The 22,456-nt window shown below is 37.0% G+C and overlaps 1 gene segment (V, D, J or C); it reads left to right on the top strand.

Annotated features, from left to right (window-relative positions):
• Positions 1–3,894: 3,894 nt before the first annotated feature.
• On the top strand, positions 3,895–4,399 carry LOC130878564 (immunoglobulin kappa variable 1-16-like). The segment is given in 2 exon segments: positions 3,895–3,957; positions 4,077–4,399. Coding segments are annotated over 2 exon segments (378 nt in total).
• Positions 4,400–22,456: the final 18,057 nt, after the last annotated feature.

Here is a 22,456-nt window from a genome sequence, read left to right as displayed (position 1 = left end):
GGAGAAGATATAGTACAGAATAACACCAAAGACAACATGTACATTTCTGAGGATTCATAATATGAGAATTCAGTAAATTATCTTTAAATGCTGCTTTGTCCCTTGCTGAGGTACACAGAAATCACACAGTGAAATTTCAACTGATAGAGCAGAATTCAGACAGACCAGAATCAGTGCATTCTGATTGAGATAAACCCAGTTCTTAAGGCACTGTGCCTACCACCTTTTGAATAATGACTGATTCTCACAGTAGATCTTTTCTGAAGCCGTAAGCACTCTCCCTTGGTGCAAGATTCAGCAGAGTCTGGATTATTGGGCACAAACCTTTCCCATGTACTGTTATATTGTGTCATTCCCACTCACACACTCTGTGGGAGCTCCAGTGAGAAATTTATTTATCAACAACCATGATTCCCACAGTTTAATCTCTGCTTCATTCCTTGAGATACATTAGAAACCACTTCCCCACAACTATCTCCCATTTATCAGAATATGCACTCAGGAAAGGAGTCTTTCATATAGATTACATTTGGGATCTTCAAAGATAAATGGACATCCAAGCTAAGAGAATTGCCTTTGTTTTGCTTATTTTTATAAAATGGAAACTTTACAGAATAGGGGAGAATAGCAGGAGAAATATAAGGAAACTGATACAAAAATGTACATACTGGAGAATTCATTTTGCCTCAGGTCTAAGTCCCGTGCTTGCTCTGTGTCTTCTTCTGAATTCTCAGGGGACACTGAGGCTGGTACTCAGATGTCCCTATTAGTCCCTGCTGTCAAATTTTATACTACTTTCTTTTTTTTAAGTCTCTGCATTATTACAATTAGATTTTAATATATCTCACAGAATAACTGTTTCAAAGATTTGTTGATCATATCTCTGAGTGGTTTTCTTGGGAGCAACAGATATTAGAAAACTTCATAAGCTGGATTTTATGTTTTTACTCAATAAAATCCCTTGAGTATCAATAGAAGAGAGAGCCTGCTTGTTTCTGTGTGTTTTGTACTTCTGTACATTAATAAGCAGTCCAAGCAGATTTTCCACAGTCTTTCTAATTGTTTTTCTAATGCATGTGTCTCTCTTGTTAAGGAAGCAATTGCTTTTGTATACTCAGTTACCTATCTCTAGTCCAGAATTTTACACTGACGTCCTTTTTGTCCAGTGCTGAAAAGAAAAGATATTTTACATTATTTTTCTCAAAAAGTTGGTCCTCATTAATGCTTGTCTCTTCTCAAATAGCTGCATATGCCTGAACTGATGTTGTAAAACATTCTCACACCAGTTCAGAATTATTGATAATAAACAGGGTTATTTATTTAAGGGGATAAACTTACAGATCACCATCCTAAACAACAGTCCTCTGAGTGCAAACAGGAAACAGAGTCTAGCAGCCAGTATGGGAGCCAGAAGCCAGAGAGTGGTTGCACAGTTCCTGCTGCTTTTTAAACTATAAGAGGCTATGCCCAATTGGGATGGTATCTTAAAGGCTATTGGCTGAAGGAGCATAATGTGCTCCCACAGCACTGAACATTCCATATTTTCTCCCACAGAGATCTACCAATTCAAGACTGAGACTATAGGTCAGTTGACTTTACTATCAATGTCTCCTCAGGTCAAATATTATGATTAAGGCATTCAGCCTTGTTTCTGAGACTGCTGATATTCTGGATAACTGATTGTAACAGCAAAAGTGAATGAGGAAAACACTGAAAGAGGGACTAGTCCTTAGTGCACAGTTTGCTTTTGTTCTTCCCAGACTTACCATCGTAAAATCTCCTTAAGACGTCTCCACGGAGCACATGCTACCTTTTCCTTGCTGCTAAGAAAAGTTCAAATTGCCCCTTTCTCTTTCTGTCTTTTTCCTAAGCATGCATGTACTTACTCTTTGATTTTTCTCAATGTTGTTGGAAGTTGCTTTCCAGTTTCTGTAACATAGTTCCTTACTTGTCTTTATTACTAACACAAAGGGCTTGGCTTTCTCTACTTCTTTTCTCTTTTCTTTCTTTCTTTCTTTCTTTCTTTCTTTCTTTCTTTCTTTCTTTCTTTCTTTCTTCTTTCTTTCTTTTTTTTGATTTTCGAGACAGGGTTTCTCTGTAGGTTTTGGTTTCTGTCCTGGAACTAGCTCTTTTAGACCAAGCTGGCCTCGAACTCACATAGGTCTGCCTGCCTCTGCCTCCATAATGGTGGGATTAAAGGCGTGCGCCACCACCGCCCGGCTCTCTACTTCTTTTCTATTTCTCTTCTTCAGTCAGCTACTGAGATATACAATTTACTTACAGTATTGTCTGAATCTTCAACTCTTAGAATACTTCCTTTCAACATGTTGTCAAAGAACTTTGGATATTCTCCACCACAATATGTATATACAGAAGGGTACAATTTCTCAAATTTTCAAGAAGGATTTTAAAAATGAAAAATGAAGTCTGGAATTTTAATATGGTAATCAGACTTATACGTTAAATCTTCCATGGACAACAGAAAAATATGCATTTATTTCTTAGAAAAAGTGAATCAGAAAACTAGATAGGTTTTAGTATGACAGACCATCATAGGCATATAATCTGGCATTGTTTAGTACTGAGCCTAGGATTTCCTTATTTTGATAAGAACAAGCTTTTCAGAGGGATGCATAGTGCTGCAGATCCTGCTCTCCACAGTACAGTTCTCACTGATCTTCAAGGTGCAAAACCAAAGAGCATCATACCAAATCAAAATAAGTTTTCACTTCAAGTGTATTTCACATCTGGAGGAAAGCAATTTTGAAAAAAAGAAGTTAGGAACATTAGATTCACTGTCTATAGACAAATATTAAGTTATCATATTAAATAATTTATTGTTTTTATAACATTATTACTAATTCTGAGAAAGTGTACATCATGACTAACAACCCACTACAAATACATTATCACATGTTCTCCCACTGAGACTCAGCTTTGTGAAAGAGAAACATTACCTTTCTCTTGTGGATAGACCAGGGAACTGTTCATTGCTGATTAGTCAAGACAAGCTGGCACCTCTTGCTTCTTCCTATACCTTGCATTATGTGAGGCACATATCCAGTGTTTCTATAGTTCTATTTTCTATCCTGAGACCCTCCACTTGTATCGGGCTGCACATGTATCTGATCCAAACAAATGAAATAAATTAGAACTTTTAGAAATCCTAATTACACTCGTGATATTTCATACATGTCCAGGAAAACATTAAGAAGCCAAAGGAGGAGGGATGGTTTGACCCATTTCTTGTTAGTCTTTGTGCCAGAAAGCTGATTTTCGTCTAAGTGAACTGTTATGGAGAATCTTCTACTTAACCATCTCATGTTTATGCATAACACTTATTCCATTATTGCAATTTACAGAACATAAAACAGATCAGAGGATCTTCAAGCAACTAATAAGAAGATGCAAAGTCCCAAAGTTTAGAATCAGGCCTATCTCTGGTAGTACTTTAGAGGAAGGAGAGGAAAGATCAGAGGATCCAGAGGGCTCACTGGATGAAAACATGGCCCACAGAATCAACTAACCAGGTTTTATGGGGACTCAGAGATCAGGGAGACTGTATATGTCTCTCAGATCCTTTGTATATATGTTATGAGTGAGTAGTTTGATGCTACTGTGAGATTCCTAACAGTGGGAGTGAGGGCTCTCTCTGACTCTTTTGGCTTCCTGTGAAAACCTTTCATCTGGAATTTCAAAACTTAAAAAAGAATTGCATTCTCTGTAGACACACACGAAGTTTGACCTTGAGCATCTGGAGACACAGGGTTTGTGCTTAGTTACATAAGCCTGACAGCTGTGCCCAGCAGTAACTGGTTTCCAATGATTTGCATGCACTCACTGAGGACTTCCTCATATACCAGTCAGACCCTGTGCAGTTGTCATTGAAGTCAGTACTCAGCATGGACATGAGGGTCCCTGTTCAGCTCCTTGGGCTCTTCTTGCTCTGCTTTCCAGGTAAAATAGGACTAAAATGGGATTTTCACTTTTATATAGTGATTAATTACTGGTAATTTGGGGAAGTCCTCTCTTATGATGCTTAATTCTGTGGATATTTATTATGTCTCTATTTCTAGGTATCAGATGTGACATCCTGATGACTCAGTCTCCATCTTCCTTGTCTGCATCTCTGGGAGACAAGGTCACTATCAGTTGTCGGGCCAGTCAGGGCATTAGTAATTATTTAAGCTGGTACCAGCAGAAACCTGGGAATGCTCCTAAGCCCCTGATCTACCGTGCATCCAACTTGGAAAATGGAGTGCCATCTAGGTTCAGTGGCAGTGGATCTGGGACAGATTTCACTCTCACCATCAGCAGCCTAGAGCCTGAAGACACTGGAATTTATTACTGTCAACAGACTAGTAATCTTCCTCCCACAGTGATACAAGTCATAATATAAACCTCATGGAAGCAGAAGTGTGAAACTAAGCTGCTTCAGCTGTTCGATGTCATGCCTCACTGAAACATTTTCTCACAAGTCACAGGATTTTTTAAATGTTCACAGAGAGACATTTGTTTTTGTAGAAGAGGTTAAACAGTCCTCTCTGTACCCTATCTTCCTTTCTCTTCAATTACAACAATACAGAATATCAATGCCTTTTCTGCCTTAACAGAGTGGTTTCCCATAAGCAGTCTGAGTTGCATCACCATGGGGTGATACAGAAGATCAGAAACTATTGGGGACATTCCAAGCAAAAGTCATCTAAATGTAATGAATTAGTTTCCAAGCAACAGCATTTAAATGACAGGGAAATATTATTAAAAGAAACTGACTGTAGAATGAATTACTGCTTTTCTCACAAAAGCTAGAGCATAAGTGACAGAGAAAGAGAAAGTTGCCTAAAAATATTCTGTTGTGCCTTGAAATTGTCACTTGGGAACTGATGCTCTCTGATGTCTGCAGCACTTCAAATAGGATTTTTTGGCTCCTATGTCCACTGGTCTGCTTGTAAGTATCTAGCAAAATTAAACCACAATTATATGACTTTCAATCTCACTGTTTGAAATGAAATGTAGGTTTCTTTAGATAAAATTATATGTAGTACAAAACAGTTTTGAACATGCTTTCATCAGTGGTATTATTGAAGAACTGATATGCCCATAGAATAGTTTAGAAACAAAACAAAATATCAACAAAACAAAAGTGATCTATCTTCGATTCTGTTTGCTTTTAATTACATTTGTGCAAGATCTACTTCCTGTTCGTATTTTATAATGTCTCATTCATATATGTGCTTATCTATGTATGTATATATACACATACTTAATTACTAAGATTTTGCACTAATAGAAGCAAGTCAGAAGATGTAATACTACATTTCTGGCATTCACTTTTTCTTTGTTTTGTTGTCTTTGGATTTTATTTGTAAATTCTTGAGTGAGTGAATCAATTTTAGAAACTCCTTCAGGATTATTAGTTGCTATATTTTGAGGTTTTTGCCATCTGGAGAAGATAGATAGATAGATAGATAGATAGATAGATAGATAGATAGATAGATAGATAGATAGATAGATAGTTCATTGAGTTGGAGAAGCTAACCAGTAGTTAAAGACACTCTTACTGAAGACCTGGATTTGATTCTCAACATTCGGATGGTGACACACAGCTAGCTATCTTTAACTTCAGTTTCAGGGGCTCCAGGAATGTTTTCTGGCATCTGAGAGTACACAGTCATCTTACAAACAGAAAAACAAAATACTTGCACAGATTAAAAGTGGATCATGTTAGGACACAGATAAAATCTGTATTCACTTGAGTGCCTGCTAACATAAACAGACAATACCATTACTCTTTGTGTATGTACATATTGTATTGTAATTACTTCTAAAATATAATATTGAGTTTTTTTATTAATGTGTTTACCAATATTTTGCTTCATACCTTTCATTGCTCATTTTTAATACAACTGCCTAACAAGCTCTAATTTGTATGGCTTTTTATACAGACTAAAAAGCATTACCTCAACTCTGATTTCCCCCTTTACTCATGTACATGATCACGAGAAACTCTTGCCTCACCTTGCAAGAAACACAACCTCAATTAATAACAGTAACAAAAATAAAAAGAAGTACATAGAAACAAGGCAAGATGTATATAAGAGCAAAGCAATCCTTTGTAACTGGTAGAGCATGAAGAACTGAGCTCCGGGGCCACTTCCCTATCCAGGGTACAGATTCTGACAGAATGTTTGAGAAATGAGCAAAGAAAATTTGCTTTCATCTATGCTTGGTTTGCCAAGCAACCATTTCCCAACTTTGGCTCATCTGTCCCAGGAGAAGCCTGTACTCTAAGCCAGTTCTGTGTCCCCATAATTTCCTCCTTTTTTATTTTTATTTGAAGTTAAAAGGAGTTTTAACCATAAAGTATTCAAATTTTCTGCATTTGGTCAAATACAAAACTAATACATAATCAAAAATAAAAAAGCATAAGAATGATTACAATAAGCATACCACTGGAGGTATGAAGAATACTTTGTAAGAATCCCTTAAGATCTAATCCTGTCAATTTGTCAGCAAAAATTTGTGCAATGGTAGAGGCATCCAAATTGGGAAATGATTTTGCAAAAGTAAATCCTATATCATCATGTAAGTTATCAATGAAAGATTAAGCAGAGGCATTGCCAAAAGATAAGTTTGAATAACCTTCCATTTATGTAAAGAATCATTATAAGTCAAATCAGTAATACAAAATGTGGTTGAATTCCAATCACAACGCAAGGTAATTTGTTCTTGCAAAGATAAATATTTCTTTCCCAACCATCCCACAGTTTGCTTAAGTACATCAACCTCTGTCTGAAGTCGAGCATCTATTTGAGCTTCCTGAATCCAGAGTTCATGAGAGTTTTTATGCCATTGCTCTACAGGGATGTATATAAAGCAACACCAGCCACAAAAGCAGTAGCAACAACAGCAATAAGGTTAAGAATTACAGCTATTACTATATCTAACAGGTGCTTTGTTCTTTTCAATATCTTTTTGAAGAATTCTACAATTTGATCTAGAGGATTTTGAGCCCAAGAATGACCCAAGTTTACAGGCAGCCAAATATGTGTATGCTGCTGTAATGTCATAAGTGATTGATTATGAGGATTAAACTTAACAGAGGAATTAATACATGAATACAACTGACAATCATAACAACTAATTCCAGTAGTAAAATTGATTCTTCCAACTAAAAATACATATGTTAACGGCACACAAGCAATAACGTTAGTACTCCAAACAAGGTAAATTTATAAATAGAAGCGGATACTGCTGTTCCAACAAATAATCCATTAAAAAGCTGAACAAGTTTTAAGGCAGCTACGATCTTCCAAATACGTGTCAGAATTGCATTAGGGGCTGTGAGTAAGGCAATGAAATTATCACGGATTCCTTCATCTCCCCTTGCAGGAAGACAGCTTCCAGTTATTGTTTCATTCTCAGCTTGATTCATCCTAGCAACATTAAACGAATCACAAGTGGTGATATTCCACAGAACAAGTGTTAATAAATTGACCATATGGGCCCCAATTGATCCATTTAGTTAGAATTATTTTGCCAAATTTACCCAAACAAGTTTTCAAAATTAATGGTTGATATTTTAAACTATAATATGTAAAATCTGGTACAAGATATGCTAATTCATAATTTTTAACAATATTATCCCAGGTCTGATAATGAACCATGCTGAAAGTCTTTAAGACAAGTACAAGATCTGCAGCTTTTAATACCAGGTTGTAACCAATGCTGAAATCCCATAGAAAAACAAGGACCATTTCCAAAGCATATTGACTCCCTTTTATCCACATAAGTAAAATTATATGGATTCTCATCAAAATTATTCAGACAAGCCAAATTATTACAAGGTGGAGAGAAGATACTGGGAGTGGTATACACTAACACATCAGTATCTCCCCAAAGGACAGGCTCAAACATTGGTGGGTTAAGGACATAAGCCCAATAACGTACAGCTGATCTCTGAACAGAAGCTACAGATAACAGAGCACACATGGCCAGAAAAAGATGCTCAGCTGTAACCAGTCTTCCAGACTGCTGGACAATAATCTGACCCTGTGCTGCAAGAGATTTCACCTGGCCCCATATTTGTAAGGATGAAGACCGATGTTGTCAATGTTGCTTTCATAGAGATAATCTTGCCATGGCCAATACTGGAATGTCTCTTCTTTGACCAGAAGGCCATCATTATAATGTCACACTCCTGTCTTCAGCTTATGCTCCTTTACGAGCCCTGATCCAGAGGCTGGGGAGCCATAATTGTCGCCTGTCCTGCAGAGAGACAAGACCATATCCTCTCCCTTTTACCTTTAGCAATGCAGGCTGCCATTCAACATCTATGGCAATTTTAGGCCAAACTTTTTTCTGTCAGTTCAGCATTTGGGGTGTTTACAAAATGTTTCTCTGCTCTAGTTAAAATATCCCCTTGGGACAGATTCAAGAAATTTAATATGAATAACACTTGATGTAAAATGGTTCTCACATTATTCTGAAAATCCCACATTAATTCCATACCACAATCTTACTTTTTCCTCCCTTTTAATTTTTTAAATTTGTTGTTTTAAAGTATGATGGGCATGTTTAACAATAGCTTGTCCTTGTGGATTATATTTAATACCTGTAGCATGAGCAATGTTATACCATTTACAGAACTTAGCAAATTTTTTGGAAGAACAATCAGGTCAATTATCTGTTTTAATAAGAGAAGGAACACCCATGATGGAAAAAACTTCTAATAAATGCTGTATAACATGATTTGTGCATTCTCCAGCCAAAGGGGTAGCCCATATAAATGATAACAAAGTATCAGTGGTCCCGTGGAGGAAAGATAAACATCGAAATTCTGGAATATGAGTAGCATCCATTTGCCAAATTTCATTTGATTGAGATCCTCGAGGATTAATCCCCTGAGGAATAGAACGTATATGTAACAGACGACAAATGGACAATTTATAATAATTTGTTTAGCTTGTTGAAATGGAATTTTATATTGGACATTATAATAGATAATAGATAATTAGCATTAGTATGTAAATGTTCATGTTATTCTTGACAGAGGAAAAAGCTACTAATTTATCCACTTGAGCATTTCCAAATGTAAGATATCCAGGCAAATTTGTATGTGATCGTATATGGGTAATAAAAATGCAAGAATTTCTATTCTGAATAAGAGTTTGTAATAGTTTAAACAAAATTAACAAAGAATGCTTAGTGGAATGAAGCACAGCATTAAAAATATTTTGTACAACTCCTATAACATAAGCTGAATAAACTACAACCTTTAATTCTTTAGGAAAATCTTGAAGGACTTTATAACAGCATGCAATTCATTTTGTTGTACTGAAGAATAATCTTTAAATTCTACCGAGTACTTAAATTCTGTCCAATAAGCACTTTTAGGTTTGGAACCATCAGTAAAAATAGTTAGGGCAACAAGTAAAGGATTAACAGCTCAACATCATTAATTACAAGTTTTTGTTTCTGTAAATAGTCCCACAATTTGCTTTTGGGGAAATAATATTCAAAGCTTCCAGTAAAAGAAACTAAAGAAATTTGCAAAGCTTCTGAAAGCAGAAACATGTATTTAACCTTTTCTTTTGGTAATGGAAAAATTATAGCAGAACAATCTAGACCTGTCTCCCTTGTTGAATTATATAGGCTAACATTTCTTCATAAGTTGTTATTGTTTTAGAAAAGGTATGCTTTGTGTAAACCCATTCAAGGAGAAAATATCTTGAGCTAACATACATGTAGAATATTGAAAAGTATCCAATAATAATAATTTAATAGGAATGTTAGGTTGTACTCTACTCAAAAAATCATTTTTAATATGCTCTTCAACTAATTTTAATTATACCTGATTAATTTTAATTTTTTATGAATGGAGTAGCCTCCTTCTCCAGATCTGTCATTAACCACTCTTTCATCATGGCTTTGAAAACAGTAAAAATCATAGACTATATAGACCACAAACCAACAGGTATTTCCTCATCCTGTCTCACAGCTTTTTCTTTTTTCTTTTTTTAAAAATATTTATTTATTTATTTATTTATTATGTATATAGTATTCCATCTGTGTGTATGCCTGCAGGCCAGAAGAGGGCACCAGACCCCATTACAAATGGTTGTGAGCCACCATGTGGTTGCTGGGAATTGAACTCAGGACCTTTGGAAGAGCAAGCAATGTTCTTAACCACTGAGCCATCTCTCCAGCCCCCTCACAGCTTTTTCAACATTAGTTTTAATTCTTTGCCAAGCATCTGTATCTAAGGTGCCTTCTTCTGGAAACTGGTATTATATTCCTTAATTACTTTGACACACATTTCTATCAGAAAAAAAAATAAACACTATGAATTTTTAGTAAATGTTTTAGTATAGCCAGATACGGAGAAGATTTAGCCTGTCCCATTACCCTGTAATAAAGTTTACTTATTTGGTTAATGTTTTCAGACCCTTTCTAACTTTTCCAATTCAGTGTCCCTGTTTAGGCACCACTTGTCAACATCTAGTACATTGGGGTCCCTGGGTAAGGGTCTCACGCAAATCAGGAACAACACAGGGGATGCAGAGTATGAACAACTGCATAAAAAGCTTAATTTTGTATGGCTTTTTATACAGACTAAATAGCATTACCTCAACTCTGAAACCCCCCTTTACTCACATACATGATCATGAGAAACTCTTGCCTCACCTTGCAAGAAACAATACCTCAATTAATAACAGTAATAAAAATGAAAAAAAGTACATAGAAACAAGGCAAAATGTATACAAGAGCAAAGCACTCCTTTGTAACTGGTAAAGCATGAAGAACTGAGCTCAAAGGCCACTTTCCTAATCAGGGTACAGATTCAGAAAGAACGTTTGAGAAATGGGCAGGGAAAGTTTGCTTTCATCTATGCATGGTTTGCCAAGCAACAGTTTCCCAACATTGTCTCATCTGTCCCTGGAGGAGCCTGCATTCGAGGCAGTTCTGTGTCTCCACATCTAATGGGGTTTGAAACTGCACTAACCTAAATGTATTGAGATAAAATTTGGCCAGTTATTGACGCTAAGAACTTTTAGTCAAATAATAATTGTTGGTTTTCTCTTAAGGATTTGTGAGTTCTGACACCTTTAGCTCTTATGCAGATTTCTGGTATCAGGCATGTGTTTATCCACATGGAACAGTTTCATGCCAATTTTAAAAAGCTGTTTGATAACACATAACATCTGTATCACCTTTTGTCCTACCATCCAATCTTGCATGCAGTTCATTACTGAAGTTCACGGGTTTCACAGTTTTGTAAGGCTGTTCAAATTTTCCCCTCAGCAGTTTATATAACACCATTCAGTACAGTAAGAAATAACCATGAGGATCTACCTTTTTCATGGTCAAAACTGACATGATTTCTTCATATTCTTTTAAAAATGTGACTAGTGTCTACTGAAATAGCATCTCACCATAAAATTCTGGTTGGAAACTATCTTAGTTTGCATTCAATATTTGTTTTTTTTTATTATTATTTTTATTCTTTTTTAATTAAAATTTCCACCTGCTCCCCGTTTCCCATTTCCCTCCCCTCCTCCCAAATATTGCCCCCTCCCCCCAGTCCCCTCCCCCATCCCCACTCCTCTTCTCCTCCCCCCACACCATTCCCCCTCCCTCTCGATATTGAAGAGCAGTCCAAATTCTCTGCCCTGCGGGAAGACCAAGGTCTTCTATCTATGTCCAGGAAGGTGAGCGTCTAAACAGGCTAAGCTCCCACAAAGCCAGTTCATGTATTAGGATCGAAACCTAGTGCCATTGTCCTTGGCTTCTCATCAGCCTTCATTGTCCGCCATGCTCAGAGAGTCCAGTTTCAACCCATGCTTATTCAGTCCCAGACCAGCTGGCCTTGGTGGGCTCCCAATAAATCAGTTCCACTGTCACAGTGGGTGGGTGCATCCCTCGTGGTCCTGGTTTCCTTGCTCATGTTCTCCCTCCTTCTGCTCCTCATCTGGACCTTAAGAGCTCAGACCGTAGCTCCAAATTGAGACTCTGTCTCTACCTCGAATTTGTGATCCTAGAGAAGCTAAATAAGAAAGTGAACCCAAAGAAAATCATATAGTCATCTGCCTGGAGAGGGGAAGTAGACAAGATTGCAGGGCAAAAACTGGGAACTTGCGGGTGAGGTGGCAAGGGGCAAAGGGGAAATGGGATGAGAAACATGAGAAGGGGAGGATGGGAGGAGCTCGGGGGATTGGGATGTTTGGGATATAAGAAGGGAGGATACGGGAGCAGCGAAGTATATATCCTAACTAAGAGAGCCATCCTAGGGTTGGCAAGAAACTTGACTCTGGAGGGGTTAGCAGGTGTCCAGGGAGATGTCCCCAGCTGGTACCTTGGGCAACTAAGGAGAGGGAACCTGAAATGACCCTATCCTATACTGATGAATATCTTGCATATCACCTTAGAACCTTCATCTGGTGTCGCGGCCCCCCTTGTCCAGCAAGGATGACGCGACTACCGGAGCTCTTCTTGCTACAGTTTATTCCAGGACTTTATTTACAGCAATCTTTTCCCTTCTCTTTCTCTCCTTCTCTCTTCCCCTCTCCCCTGGGGAAACCTCTCCCAGCCCTTAAGTAGGCCTGGGCCGCCAACCTCAGATTGCCAGGTGGGCACTGCCCATAGGTCCACGCATATGCAAGCAGCTGACAGTCATTGCATGATAATAGCATAAGTCAGGCTTTAGCCATAGGAGTTGATTATCACAGAGAACACTCGCTTTTGGGATCGCGGAGGGCGGGAGCCAGCACCATCAGGTGCGACTCCACGCAGCTCTCTACATTGCCATCAGGTGTGGCTTCATGCAGCTCACTACAATCTGGCATTCAATATTGGTGATAATCATCATATCAACAATTTATCAAAAGCTTTATTTTGACTTATATTTTAAGATTAGAATCCATGTTGGTGGAGGTAAGGAATGGTGGCTGGAGCAACACATGAGAGATCAATTCTTGAATTTCATGAAGGAAATAAAGAAGAAAAAACGATATATTTCTTTGAAATATAAAAACTTACTTGCCACAGTAACATATTTCTTCCAATAAGCCCAAACCTCCAATATGTACAATGAAAGAAACTCAGGACCAAGTGTTCAAACACTTGAACTCCTGGGGTACATTCTCATTCAAATGACTACAGTAACCAAGAATAGTGAACATCACCCTCACTGTTTTGGGGATCCTCAATATGTGTTTCATCTACTTTTTGAAGGTAATTATCCCAAACCTGGCTCAGGTATTTTTACTTGGCAACCTATTGCTTCTGTGATGAGCATAATGCCAGATGTAGATTAACTCTACTCAAAATCTTTTTATATTAGTGAGAATATGTATGAAAATTATTAAATAATAGCTTATTTTATGAAATTTTTACTACTTTCTCAATGATGATTTTCCCTTCCCCAATCCCTCCTTAGACTTTTCCTCCCATGAATCTCCACACTTAACACTGCCTATTATTCTCTTTTCCCCTTTCTTTTTAAACATAAATATATCAACAATTTAATAACAGAAAACATAGTAATAAACAAATAGCAGATAAATACACACTTCTCCATTCCATGTATTTGTATGTAAAGCAATGAACCAGGAAAATTTTAGGACATACTACACTGTTAATGTGGACAAGAGGGGTTCCAAAGTGGGGGAAATGAATGGTGAAGTAGCAGATATACTATAATACAATGTGAACATGTCTATCTTTAATAAAATATTGGGAATAGTTTCATTTGAATTTTGTAAGTGAATTATGTATAAACAAAATTTAGAGCTTACATTGAACCAGAGAAAAATTTGATATCATGAGAAAGCTTTCATCTTTCTATTGCTAGTATGGTAACAATTAACAAAACAAATACTTAAAGTAGATACTTTATGAGTTTTGAATAAAAGTACATATTTCTAATCAATTTGAGGAACCTCAAAGGTTTATATAAAATATTTGATAAATTTGATATGGATATGATGAGAGCAGTTGATAGGACCTAGAATCACCTTGGAGGCTAATCTCTGGGTATAACAGTGACAGAGTTTTCTAGATTAGGTCAGCTGAGCTAAGATCTGCCCTAATTGTCAAAGTAAACAAAAGAAGAGAACCAGATAAAACACAGTTACTACTGTGTGTATGTGTGTGTGTCTTTCTGGGAAGTGAGCTTAAAGTCTCCCACAGTCAATAAGTTCTCTACCGCCATGCTTCTGCTCCATGTCATGCTTCTTTTTTTTTCCTTCTTTTGTTTTCCTTCTTTCCTCTCATTTTTGAGATTATAATATAATTACATTTATCCCTTCTCTCTGCAAACTGTCATATATACTCCTTGCTTCTCTCCTTCAAATTCATAGCCTCTTTTTTCAATAATTGTTACTGCACACATATATGTATAAAAACTAGATGTATGTTTCAGGCAGATCATTTGACACTGGATAACCAATTAGTGCACTCTTCCTTGGGAAGATCATCTCTCCTCTCCCAGCAGACCTCAGTTGCATATAGTTTCCCCTTTTAGGTTGGTGGGTCAATTGGTATCACCTTTATTCTACTCAGGTTTTGCTGTTCATTTTTTGTGATACTTTAGAGATGCAATTTTTTATACTACTAGAAGACAAAATCTGACAGCAAGCTCTTTGATCCTCTAGCTCTTATAATCTCCTCTTTGGAAATGTTCCCTGAGCCTCAGATACAGAAGTATTTTGTAGATGTATCTATTGGAACTGGGCCCCACAATTCTGCATTTTGATTGATTGTGGCTTTCTGTACTGTTTTTTGTTTCTTCATTGCATATGTGACCAAGTCCCTAGAGCCCCTGCCATCCTGACTTCCCACCATGATAGACTGTACCCTCAAACCTTGACTGAAAATAAACCTTTCCTTTAGTTAGGTCTTCACAGAGAGAGGGGGTGAGTTTGGTTTTGGTCAGGTATTTTGTCACAGAAATAAAGCAAGCAACTAATACTCAGCATTATAGCAATATAGAACTTCTTATTAGAAAAATATGAAAAAATTCCACCTGATAAATGATAAAAATCATGAACTAGTTACCAAAAAGAAAAAAAGATCATATCTTTATGAAAGATTACCAATGTCTGATTATTAGTACTTCATGATTATCCAGAGTTGGAATGTTACAGACCTAAGACAAATTATCTTAGGTTGACCATATCCCCTTGACTAGCCACTTATTCCTGCCTAAGTGTCTGGCCTAACACACTGTGACTTTCAGCAAAACTCTTTTAGATTCTATGGCCATTAGCTTCTACTAGCCTAAACTGCAGAATGTAAGCAAACAGTATTTCCCTGCTTTGTTGTAACACCCCTCCCCCCCACACACATGATGTAATATCAATGTGTTTGAAAGACGCCCTGATGTTTGGCTTTCATTTCTTTGTTTCATAACTATAAAGATTTCATTAAACCATTTCCACACTGGAACATGGATGGAATTTGGAATGACCTACATCCACATATGATTCTAAGTCCTGGTCACTCATGTTTGACCTAAGAACAAAACTATGTCTTCTACCCTTTAAAGAGGGAGCTGTTCTGTGTTTATTACAAGCAAAGTCAAAATACAAGCTACAGAGAAAGGAAAATATACCCAACATTCCTCTTAAGTTGTTAAAGTGCTTATATAGCAATCAAAAGATAAATATAATTTAATAGGAAAAAGTAGCAGGTGTGAAAAACAGCAAGTTTCAGCAGAGAATCTGGGAATAACCAACAAATATATGCAAAGATAAATGTGTATAGTATTAATCAGAGGAAGATAATCTGAAGCGAGATGTGTTACTGAACATATGTCAAAATATGAATAAATACCCAGAACAGAAATAGAGGTAGCAGAATTGGACACTGTGCACAAAATCTAGCAGTGACCAAAGGCATGATCCCCTAATCAGTATATAAGTTGCCCCAAAGTCAGCATCTGACATATAAACTATCCATATGAGGTGTAAGGCAAGGAAACCAGTAGAGAAACACCTGAAAGGTGACTGTATGGAAGGAAATTTTAGTCACTGTCCTTGAAATCAGAAAGTGTGACGTCAGAATTCCACAATGCCATTGGAAGGCCTGGGAAACTCTCTGGGCTATGCAATGAAGGGATGTGGCAGCAGAGGATAAGCCATGCCCCATAAGAATGGACAGTTGTTCTGACCGTAATTATAAAAGCAACAAACCATTATTTCACAAATCTCAAAGTGAAGCCTTGGTCCTTTCTTTATTTTGCCAAGGAAACAAAACTAAAATTTCTTTAGGGTCACTTGAAGAAGCTAGAGTTTTTAACTGATTTTCCAGCATACTAGAATACATTCAGAAATCACTATGTACATGCAATGAATGGTACTAACAGGGTCAGTAACAAAAAGCACTGATTTGGGGAGATGATGCTAACAACCACTTTAAAACAGACACTACATAAATGGCAAACAAAAAACTTTAACACAATGAAAAATGCATATGGTCTTGGTGAATGCGGGTATGAGGCAATTGTCTATGAAAACTGAACTATTACGAAACACAAAAATGTCTTGTATAATGAGAACACTGAATGGACCTCACAGGGGAATGAAACTCTTAGCTCCTTCTTCATCACCATGTTAGTCTGCAAACTGCCATGTCCCATGATGACTAAAACTCTGAATTGTAAGACAGTCCAATTAAAGGTTTTCATTTATAAGTGTTGCTGTAGTCATGGTGTCTCTTCACAGCAATGTAAGCCCTAACAAATACAAATAATTTTTTCATATAAAAATGAAAAAACTGCCTACAGACCTAGTTTCCTTTTCAGGTCCTCTTCTTTCTTCACTTTTGGGCCATTAAACAAATTCCTGAATAGTTTTTATGGTTGACATAAATGAATATAAAATTGGTAAATTAGATTGCCTCAACATGATGAAGTGTTTACAGTTGGAAAGGGATGGCTTAGAGGAGCAAAAGCTGTTTCTTAAAAGCCTTCTTTGACAGCCTTCCAACGAAGTCCTTTCTTCCATCCTACTCTCCTTTTCTTGTCCCCATCAGTACCTTTCCTCTGGATTGTCCTAGGGTTTACACTGTACAGACACACACACATGATGTGGGAAGTCCTTCTGTATATATATTGCTTTTGTTGGTTATTGAATAAAGAAGTTGCTCTCAGTCAGTGGTTTAATAGAACATAGCCAGGCTGGAAGACATAAATAAAGAGAGAATAGGCAGAGTCAGGAGATGCCATGTCTCCTCCAGAGAGGAGACAGACACTGGGGATAGAACTTTATCTGGTAAGTCACAGCCACATGGCGATACACATATTAATGGAAATGGGTTAGTTTAGGATATAAGAGTTAGCTAGAAATATGTATAAGGTATTGGCCAGACATTATTCCAGATAATATAGTTTCTGTGTAATTCTTTTGAGTCAGGGTGTCCAGGAACTAACAGTCTCCTACAACACACACACACACACACACACACACACACACACACACACACACACACACACAGGGGTAGGGAGAGAAGGAGAGTGGGAAGATAAGATAGGCGCATCAAAAGCAAGCAGAAGAGATCCTTGGTAAAAATCCATGTAATTGATCATTAATATTTTATCGCACCCAATATCTCATATCTGTTCATCTGAAACATTTTAGGCTTTCCTTCCCCCAAGACCCATAGCAACTCTTCCTCTCCTTATTTAGTTGTCCTTACTGTGTTTTGGAAGCAATATTTACATTCTTAAAGACTCTTGCAGAGAATTTAAGGGTTAAGTCTTACTTCCTGGGGAATTCTAATCAATAACAGTTTGGGATTGTTTGGTTTGTTTTGCGGATTTTTTTTACTTTATTAGATTAAAAAAATACCAATGCAAATTCTTGCTCCCTCCCCTCCTCTCATTCTCTCCACACACCCTTCCACACCACTCCTGTCTAGTCCTAAGAGTGGGTAAGGCACAACGCTTTGTGGAAGGTCCAAGCCCATCCCTACTATATCTAGCCTGAGCAAGGTATACCAAAGAGAATATGATCCCAAAATGCCAGTACATGCAGTAGAAATAAACCCCTGTGCCACTGCCAGCCATAGCTATTTTCCCAGAAATTTTACATTTTCTCTTCTCTTTGTATCCAAATAAATAAATGGTTTTTAACAATAAAGGAAAGGAAGCTATTGTGATTGCAGAAAACAAAATTCAACTGAAGATATGTATATTACTGGCATTAATGAATGCCAGAATGACAACTATCGCACTCTCATATGTGTTTATCATTTTATATAGATACATATAATCACTTGTGTTCATATGAAACAAATTAAAAATGAAACTTTCTATATGAACAAACTTTTAAGTTTTGGATGTGGCATTATGATTTCAGAATATATTAAGATGAATAACTGAGAAATAAGGTATTTATTATATCAGTTATTAATACTGTGGATAGAGAAACCAAAGGAAATAGCATGGTGGGGTGTTACAGGGGGAATTTCATTCCCAACAAAATGGATAAATACTATGGTCTCCCTGGGGAATCAGAGTCCACATTTGAAAAGTGGGACCTGTTTCTAATGACTGGGGGAGTTAAATAGCAAAAGGGTACAGTGAAGTTCTCTGATTCCCAGCTAAAGATGAAAGTGCAGACTAGGATGTGCCTGGAGCCAATACCTTAATAACAGCACCATTTAATTTTATCTCATTGACCAGTTGAGAGCTCCCATTTTCAGTGTTCCTGCAGAGCACCTGTGAGTATACATGAGTGTGCAGAGAACTGCTATAAAGCTGCCACTAGATTCAAACATCACATTTTTGTAGAAAAGGGACTAATGCGAATGGGGAGAAAAGGGAGTATGGAGAAGATATAGCACAGAATAACACCAAAGATACTATGTACATTTCTGAGCATTTATAACATAAAAAATTAGCAAATTATTTTTAAATGCTTAGTCCTTTGCTGAGGTACACAGAAATCATGCAGTGAGATTCCAACTGATAGAACAGAAGGCAGACAGACCAGAGTCATTGCATTCTGATGGAGATAAGCCCAATTTTTAAGGCACTTTTGCATACCTACTGATTCTCACAGTATATCATTTGTGAATCCATAAGTATTCTCCCATTGTGCTAGATTCAGCAGAGTATGGATTATTGGGCACAAACCTTTCCCATGTACTGACATATTGTGTCATTTCCCCCCCCCCCCCACACACACACATTTTGAAGAACCTCCAGTGAGAAATTTATTCACACAGTCAATAACCTTGGTTCCACAGTTTGAGCTCTGCTTCATTCCCTGAGATACGCTAGAATCTCCCTCCCTGCACCTATCTTCCATTTGGCAGGACATGCAGTCAGGAAAGGAGTCTTTCATGAGGATCACATTTGGGACCTTCAAAGATAAAGGGACATTAAAGCTAAGAGAATTGCCCTTTTTTGTGCTTATAAACTGGAAATTTACAGAATAGGGATAGAACAACTGGAGAAGAATAAGGAAACTGAGGCAAAAAGGTACATAGTGGAGAATTCATTTTTCTCTCAGATCTGTGTCCCGTGCTTGCTGTATGTCTTTTTCTGAATTCAAAGGGGACACTGAGGCTGGTACTCAAATGTCGCTGATACTCACTGCTGTCAAAGTTTATATTACTTTCTTTTCACAGGGTCTGTGTAATTGCAATTAGATCTTAATATATCTCAAAGAATAATTGTTTCTAAGATTTGTTAATCATATCCCTGAATGGTTTTCTTGGGACCAACAAATATCAGAAACCTTCATAAGCTGGATTTCAGACATTTAATGAATAAAATTCCTTGAGTATCAATAGGAGAGAGAGTGTGTGTGTGTGTGTGTGTGTGTTTGTGTGTGTGTGTGTGTTGTACTTCTTTAAGTTAGGGAGCAGTCCAAGCAGATTTTTCATAGTCATTCTAAAAATTGTTTAATGCATGTGTCTTTGATTCTGTCTTAGAAAACAATTGCTTTTGTGTACTCAGTGACCTATCTCTAATTTCACACGATGTCCTTTTTGTCTAGTGCTGAAAAGAAGAAGACATTTTACATTGTTTCCCTCAAAAAGCTGGTCTTTATTAATACTTGGATCTCCTAAACAGCTGCATAAATCTGTTCATTCCATATTTTCTACTACGGAGATCTATCTATGCAAGACTGATACCATAACTTCGTTTTAGACTTAGCTTTACTATTAATGTCTCCTCCAGCCAAATATTAAGATTGAAACATTCAATCTTGTTTCTGAGACTGCTGATATTCTGGATGACTGATAATAACAGCAGACTTAAATGAAGAAAACACAGAAAGAGGGACTACTTAGTGTTCAGTGTGTTTTTGTTCTTCCCAGACTTACATGGTAAAATCTCCTGCAGAAGTCTCAGTGGACTGCATGGTAGCTTTTCTAAGCTACTAAGAAAAGTTCAAATTGCCCCTTTCTCTTTCTGTTTTTTTTTTTTTCCTCAGCATGCATGTACTTACTCTTTGACTTTTCTACTTGTTGCCTGAAGTTCCTTTCCACCTTCTCTAACAGCTCGTTACTTACCTCTATGACTAACCCAAGGACTTGGCTTTCTTTCTATCTCTTTTCTATTTCTCTTCTTCTGTCTGCTACTGGGATATATAATTTTACTTACAGTATTGACTGTTTCTCCAACTCTTAGAATACTTTTTTCCATTACGTTTAAAAATTATTTTGTTTTTAAGACTTTAAATGCAAAGAGACTGCAAGTTTTCCTGGTTTATTTTATACTCTACAATGTACAGCGCCTACTTCTGTTTTCTCAAGTGAGTCAAAATTCTTTACTATGTTGTTTTCAAACCACTACATATTTGCTCAATAAAATGATTTAATTTTCAATAGTCTAATCATTCTTTGATATTGGAGTTACAAAAGCTATTTTCAAAAAAACTTTGGATATTCTCCACCACAAAACATAGATATAAAAGGATGCATTTTCTCAAATTTTCAAGAAGAATTTTAAAAATAAAAATAATTCTGAAATTTTAATGTGGTCATCAGACTTACACATGAAGTGTAATCTTTCATGGACAACAGAAAAAAATATACATTTATTTCTACAAAATGATTCAGAAGACTAGATAGGTTTTAGTAATTGAGACCATCATAGGCGTATAATCTGGCATTACTTAGTGCTGAGCCTATGGTTTCCTTACTTTTATAGGAACAAGCACCTCAGAGGTTTGCCTAATGATGCCGAGCCTGCTCCCCACAGTTCAGTTCTCACTGTTCTTCAAAGTCCAAAACCAAAGAGCATCATACAAAGTCAGAAAAAAATTTCAGATCAAGTGTATTTTACATTCAGAGGAAAGAGGTTTTGAAAAAAAAAAAAAGAAGATATGAACATTAGACCCACAGTCTATAAATAATTATTAAGTTACTATATTAAATAATATATTGTTTGTATACCATCTTATTACTAATTCTGACCCACAATAATGACCTTATCACATGTTCTCCCACTGAGCCTGAGCATTATGAAAGAGAAACCTTACCTTTCTCTTGTGGATAGAAAAGGTAAGTGTTCATTGCTAAGGAGTCAAGACAAGCTGGGAAGTGCACAGAAGCTCCTCCCACATGTGGCACTATGTGGGGCACATATCTAATGTTTCTGTAGTTCTTTTTATATCCTGAGATCCCCACTTGTATCAGGTTGCACACATATATGATCCAAACAATTTAAATAAATTAGAACTTTTAGAAATCATAATTTCACTGATGATTTATTCATACATTTCCAGGACAACATCTAGAAGCCAAGGGAGGTGGGCTGGTCTGGTCCATCTCTTGTTAGTCCTGGTGACAAAAGATTGATTTTCCTCTAAGTGAACTTTTAGAGAGAATCTCCTATTTACCATCTTGTGCTTATGCATAACACCTGTTCCATTTTTGCAATTCACAGAAAATCAAACAGACCAGAAAATCTTAATTCAGCAAACAATTTAGCAGATACAGAGTCCCAAAGCATTAGGGAGAGTTCTGGTAGTCCTGTAGAGGATGGAGAGGAAAGATCAGAGGATCCAGAGAATTCACTGGATGATAACATGGTTCACAGAATCAACTAACCAGGTTTTATGAGGACTCAGAGATCAGGGAGACTGTATGGTTCTGACAGATTTTCTATATGTACGTTATGGTTGAGTAATTTGATGTTCACGTGAGACTTCTAACAGTGAGAGTGAGGGCTCCCTCTGCCTCTTTTGGCTGCCTGTGGAAACCTTTCATCTGTAATTTTAAAACTGAAAAAAGAATTGCATTTTCTGTAGGCACATGTGGAGTTTGACCTTGACCATCTGGAGACACTGGGTTTGTGGTTAGTTACTAAGTAAGATTTGCAGCTGTGCCCAGGACTAACTGATTCCCAATGATTTGCATGCACTCGCTGTACAGCCTTGAGGACTTCATCATATACCAGTCAGACCCTGTGCAGTTGACATTGAATTCAGTACTCAGC

The sequence above is a fragment of the Chionomys nivalis genome, chromosome 1 (assembly GCF_950005125.1).
Source record: "Chionomys nivalis chromosome 1, mChiNiv1.1, whole genome shotgun sequence".
Classification (NCBI taxonomy): domain Eukaryota; kingdom Metazoa; phylum Chordata; class Mammalia; order Rodentia; family Cricetidae; genus Chionomys; species Chionomys nivalis.
Note: the sequence above shows the minus strand (reverse complement) of the source record. Positions and strands in the feature narration are given on the sequence as shown.